Here is a 6,360-nt window from a genome sequence, read left to right on the forward strand (position 1 = left end):
TACAGTAGCATCTGCCCCGCACCCACATCTCACTGCCTCCGGACCTCAGCCAAACACCTCGAATAATACACATTAAAAAAACCACCCAAGTTGCAGTTTTTTGTATGTTCCCGGTTGTCAGCAGAACATAAGGGCTGCTAAACCAACAGAAGAGGGGGAGAGAGGAGAGATAGGAGAGATAGGAGAGAAGGAAGAGAGGTGGAGAGGAGAGAACAGGCCCAGATAGAGATACAGGGTAAGGAACAATCCTCTGGCTGGCTGCCCAATGGCATTGCTTATAAGAATTACCTGGTAAGGAGAAATAAATGATTCTTTACAATCATGCACCTCTGAGAGGGGAAGGAGGGAGCAGGCTCTTGGTTTCTTGTGTCGTAGTTGGAACCAGGTGGACTCTGCTTACTGTCGGTGGGATCAGAAAAGGCCCTGTACAGAACTCTGCCCTGCAGCTTCCCAAAGTGAAAAAACACTTCCCAAACTTCCTTTGTTCTGCCAAAAAAATAGTGACTCTACCACTTGTTTTGTAAATGTTATGCTACTGCAAATGTCTGGTGTCAACATACAGCATTAGGCTATGAGATCCCTTTCAGCTGATCCCTAGCTCTTCTGTTTCTATATACAGTTGAAGTCGGACGTTTACATACACCGTAGCCAAATACATTTAAAACACATTTTTCACAATTTCTGACATGTAATCCTAGTAATGTCTTAGGGCAGTTCGGATCACCACTTTATTTTAAGAATGGAAATGTCAGAATAATAGTAGAGAGAATGATTTATTTCAGCTTTTATTTCCTTCATCACATTCCCAGTGGGTCAGAAGTTTACATACATTCAATTGTATTTGGTAGCATTGCCTTTAAATTCTTTAACTTGGGTCAAACGTTTCAGTTAGCCTTCCACAAGCTTCCCACAATAAGTTGGTGAATTTTGGCCCATTCCGCGACAGAGCTGTGTAACTGCAGTCAGGTTTGTAGGCCGTCCTTGCTCGCACACGCTTTTTCAGTTCTGCCCACAAATTTTCTATAGGATTGAGGTCAGGCTTTGTGATGGCCACTCCAATACCTTGACTTTGTTGTCCTTAAGCCATTTTCCACAACTTTGGAAGTATGCTTGGGGACATTTGTCCATTTGGAAGACCCATTTGCAACAAGCTTTAACTTCCTGACTGAGTCTTGAGATGTTGCTCAATATATCCACATCAGTTTCCACCTCATGATGCCATCTATTTTGTGAAGTGCACCAGTCCTCCTGCAGCAAAGCACCCCCACAAATGATGCTGCCACCCCCGTGCTTCACGGTTGGATGTGTTCTTCGGCTTGCCAGCCCTCCCCCTTTTTCCTCCAAACATAACGATGGTCATTATGGCCAGTTATATTTTTGTTTCATCAGACCAGAGGACATTTCTCCAAAAAGTACGACCTTGTCCCCATGTGCAGTTGCAAACCGTAGTCTGGCTTTTTTATGAGGTTTGGAGCAGTGGCTTCTCTTGCTTAGCGCCTTTCAGGTTATGTCGATATAGGACTCGTTTTACTGTGGATATAGATACTTTGTACCCGTTTTCCTCCAGCATCTTCACAGGGTCCTTTGCGTTGTTCTGGATTGATTTGCACTTTTCGCAACAAAGTACGTTCATCTCTAGGAGACAGAACCGTCTCCTTCCTGAGCGTAATGACGGCTACGTGGTCCCATGGGTTTATATTGCGTACATGTTTGTTACAGATGAACGTGGTACCTTCAGGTGTGTGGAAATTGCTCCATGATGAACCAGACTTGTGAGTCTACATTTTTTTTTCTAGTCTTGCTGATTTCTTTGTTTCCCATGATTCAAGCAAGAGGCACTGAGTTTGAAAGTAGCCTTGAAAAATACAGTAACCTCCAATTGAACTCAAATTATGTCATTCCTATCAGAGCTTCTAAACCATGACATCTTTATGGAATTTTCCAAGCTGGTTAAAGGCACAGTCAACTTAATATATGTAAACTTCTGACTCACTGGAATTAGTGATAAGCGAAATAATCTGTCCGTAAACAAGTGTTGGAAAAGTACTTGTGTCATGCATAAAGTAGATGTCCAAACCGACTGCCAAAACTGTAGTTGTTAACAAGACATTTTGGAGTGGTTGAAAAACGATTATGGACTCCAACCTAAGTGTATGTAAACTTCCGACTTCAACTGTAGATGATATTAAAACAAAATAAGCAGGATGGAAGAATGGAAGGGTAATGCACGTGGGAAGTGAGGGATAAGTAAGTAAGTATGAGGAATAAGGGAGGAGAGAGGAAGAGTGGAAGTAGGAGCGGTTGTCTCTTACGAAGCACTCTGCAGCGTCGTCCATGATGCCCAGCTGGAAGCGCTGTTCGTCCTGGAAGGTCTTGGCCAGGGCGCTGCGGAGCGCGTCAGACGGCAGCACCTTCTCACTGCTGAACTGGAACTGGGCAAAGATACTCTAGAAACAACAAGAAACACAATAACATAGCAGGGTCAATAACTTTCACACTTTCTGGAGTAAAGAAATTATAGGACAACCTGGCCTGATCACTCCTTGCTGTCCCCAGTCCACCTGGTCGTGCTGCTGCTRCAATGTCAACTGTTCTGCCTGAGGCTATGGAACCCTGACCTGTTCACCGGACYTGCTACCTTGTCCCGGACCTGCTGTTTTCAACTCTCTAGAGACTCTCAATGATCGGCTATGAAAAGCCAACTGACATTTACTCCAGAGGTGCTGACCTGTTGCAACCTCTACAACCACTGTGATTATTATTATTTGACCCTGCTGGTCATCTATGAACATTTGAACATCTTGGKCATGTTCTGTTATAATCTCCACCCGGCACAACCAGAAGAGGACTGGCCACCCCTCATAGCCTGGTTTCTTCCTAGGTTCTGMCCTTTCTAGGGAGTTTTTCCGAGCCACCGTGCTTCTACACCTGCATTGCTTTCTGTTTGGGCCTTTAGGCTGGGTTTCTGTACAGCACTTTGTGACYTCAGCTGATGTAAGGAGGGCTTCTTGAATACATTTGATTGATTGATTGATTGATCATTTCACAGGGTTCACAGGGCATGACACGTTCAGATGCAAGACATCCTTACGAATGGACTAATCTCATAACACAACCTAGACTTACTGAGAGAAGATGGCCCATTATAATGTCTTTCTGTTTCCTCAATCAAAACACCCTGAACAATGTGAGTGTTTATTGGGAAAGCAGACACAGACACATGCAGGCACACAAACACCCACACGCACGCACGCGCACACACATACACACGTTTGCCCTGCCGCTGCACCTCAATTTATCTTGCGCAAGGAGGAGAGAGAGCGAGAGGAGAAGAGAAGAGGTGGGTGAGGTAAGGGAGAGAGAACAGGAGCGGCAGGGAAAGAAGTGGGGAGAGGATAAATGATCATAGCCTAATAATTCTTCTCAAATTAAATGCCTGGCAGAAATGCCCTGTAATCGACCCCTCAAATGAGCCCTGGTGAATTCCGATAAGGCTGAAACATCAAGAGAGAGGGAGAGAAAGAGAGGAGAGAGGGAGACCAGAGGGAGGGAGACCAGAGGGAGATGGAGGAAAAGGGAAAGGGAGCATAGGGAGATGTGGAGAGAGCAGAGGGGGAGAGAGAATGGGAGAGAGAGAGGGGGTGGGGGGAGATGGAGTGAAAGAGAYAGAGAGAGAAAGTGCAGAGGGAGCAGCAGAAGTACACTTAAGCCTACAATGACTATGACTCACACTGAGGTACAGTAGACACGAGTGTGAAACCAGCTAACCGGTCACAGTTAAAAGGACCAGACCTAGTTAGCCAGTAGCTAAAAGGATGGCCTCGTTGAACCCACAGGGCTCTTTCACTCTCCAAGTCCTGCCAGCTGGCCAGATTCAGCTGCTCTAAGCCATGCCGGCCTGCCTGCCTGCCTGCCTGCCTGCCTGCCACAGGCCCACAAAGGAATCAGAAATGCCTTCAAATGTCACCATCAAACCCCTCTGATGCCCCTGCAGCCCTAATGCATCGCAGATCACACCACTCAGATTCACAAGAGCTCATTAAATCTGCATTTTGGGGGTAAAAAATCCCACACGGCTGAGTGTGTGAAGTGCCATCCTYCAGCCACTCAAAAGGCATTTACGCAGCCTCGACTGTCACCTCGGGTGTGTGTGAGTTTGTGACACCTCCTCATTAAGATCAAATCAGCGACTCAAAACAGGAAGAAAAATAACTTCTGGCCCACAGGATGAGTCTTGTGGTGTAATGAAAGTAGCATAGAGGCAAAGCTAGTCTGGTTCTGCCAGCCAGACAATTGGACAGAGAMTTGGAACGCCCGACAGAGTCCAGTACTGCGTAACATCTAAGTTTGATAGACCACACTCAGACAGAAATACACGGTCATGGTGAGATATATAGAGAATGGTCATTGGTCACAGTGAGAAGGAGACGGTCACGGACACGTTAAGACAGCGAGACGGACCATCACGGTGAAACAGAGAGAGAACCATTGAGTCCGTCACACTCCTCACAGACAGAGAGACCGACAGAGACAAACGGACAGGGGAAAGCACAGGAGAGAGCCTCTCATTCCCAAACTGAGATATTGAACGTTTGATGGAGAGTGCCAGTGGCATTCCTGCACATTAGATGGAATGTAATAATAAAAGAAAGAGTGATGAGAGAGGGGGGATTGGAGGGAGCAGAGTGAGAGAGAAAGGGGGAGAAAGAGGGAGTGTAAGGGAGATAGAGAGACTGAAAGGAAAAAAGAGAGGGGGGGAGCTGGCTAAAGCCAATGATCTACATTCGGCAGTCTGTCCAGATCAAATCAAATCAAATTGTCAAAAATCAAATCAAATCAAATTTGTCACATGCACCGAATACAACAGGTGTAGACCTTACAGTGAAATGTTTACTTACAAGCCCTTAACCAACAATGCAGTTTTAAGAAAATACCACCAAAAAAAAGTAAGAGATAAGAATAACAAATGATTAAAGAGCAGCAGTACATAACAATAGCAGGGCTATATACAGGGGGTATCGGTACAGACTCAATGTGCGGGCCACCGGTGTCGAGGTAATTGAGGTAATGTGTACATGTAGGTTGAGTTATTAAAGTGACTATGCATCGATAATAACAGAGAGTAGCAGCAGCGTTCCGGGAGTGGGGGGGGCAATGCAAATAGTCTGGGTAGCCATTTGATTAGCTGTTCAGGAGTCTGACAGTCAGAGAGAGATCCATGGTGCACAATCCATAACCACTGTCCAGGCATCCAACCACTGCCTGTCCACACCAGGGTAGATTACTTACTTACTGACAATTCACATGCTGAGATACACATGTTCACATTCAAAGGCATGGTCCTCCATCTCTCTGGGGGCACTCAGCTAAATCCACAAAAGTCACTTGAGAAAATACTCCTAGATTTACTGTTAAAATAAACGCAACAGTCCAATACCAAAATAACCATCCTCTATCTGCATTCTTTGGAAGGCATTACCTGGAAAGGATTCATGAATAAGTGAATCAACTCCTCCACCCACAGGCCCCATCCTCTCTCCACCCACAGGTCTAGACTCTTACCTTCAGGGCACAGAAGATACACGAGTCCTCCATGCACTTGTGTGTGGTCAGCTGCCGGAAGCTCCGGCGAAAGATGTCCAGGTGCCACAGGACCTGTGGGAAACAAGAGCAGGAAGGAGTGAGACAAAACATGAAAACGCTCCTCAGGCCTTCTCATTTCCTGATTTCTAAACGGAGTCTYAGTTGTCTACTGAGTAAACAACAGAAAGGACATTAGAAGGTTGGTAGAGTGTTTCCATCGAACCCCTGAGAGAGACAAAGCTGACAGTCAGATTGTCTCTGTGTCGCCTCCGCTGCTGCCTCAGATGGTCGACATCCCTGCAGTGCGTGTCTGATACAAAATGCAACGGGAGCGTGTGACAAACACTTGCTCCGCTGCGTCGCCTGCGTTTGACTTTCCCACCCTCTCTAAGTGCCGGAGCTTTGCTCCAAAGGTCAAAGCTTTTCACAGATTCAAAACCCWTAGAGAGAACAGGGACTGTCAATCTGTGGAAATCTAACTCTAAAAACCAGTGGAATTCCCTCGCTAATTCGTACCTGATGCTAAAGGATGTCCCTCCCTGGATCTGAGGTTAGTTACACAACCACAGTAGTGCCCACTGTTGTCCTGTCCAATCCCCCGTTGGCTCTGAGAGCCCACCACTGCTGCACTGTCCCACGCCCATCCAATAGGAACAAGAGCAGGTCCTCACCAATCAGATCCCTGATGCCCTCCCAGGCGCTTAATCCCCTTAGCATGGAGGAATCCTGCACGCCTCGCCGGGAGTTACGGGAAGAAGGAATAAAGACTGAGGGGGG

At 46.4% G+C, this 6,360-nt stretch overlaps 1 protein-coding gene across 5 annotated transcripts in view; it reads right to left on the bottom strand.

The window, feature by feature from the left end:
* LOC111951850 (ubiquitin carboxyl-terminal hydrolase 54-like) overlaps nucleotides 1-6,360 on the bottom strand; it is a 105,596-nt gene that overhangs the window by 28,073 nt on the left and 71,163 nt on the right. For all 5 annotated transcript variants that reach the window (XM_023970108.3, XM_023970109.2, XM_023970107.2 and 2 more), the window contains 2 exons: nucleotides 5,563-5,655; nucleotides 2,313-2,447 (listed from right to left, as the gene is read on the bottom strand). In XM_023970108.3, coding sequence (XP_023825876.1) covers nucleotides 2,313-2,447; nucleotides 5,563-5,655 — 228 coding nt within the window. The remainder of the gene's footprint in view (nucleotides 1-2,312; nucleotides 2,448-5,562; nucleotides 5,656-6,360) is intronic.

The sequence above is a fragment of the Salvelinus sp. IW2-2015 genome, linkage group LG25 (genome assembly GCF_002910315.2).
Source record: "Salvelinus sp. IW2-2015 linkage group LG25, ASM291031v2, whole genome shotgun sequence".
In the NCBI taxonomy this organism is placed as follows: Eukaryota; Metazoa; Chordata; class Actinopteri; order Salmoniformes; family Salmonidae; genus Salvelinus; species Salvelinus sp. IW2-2015.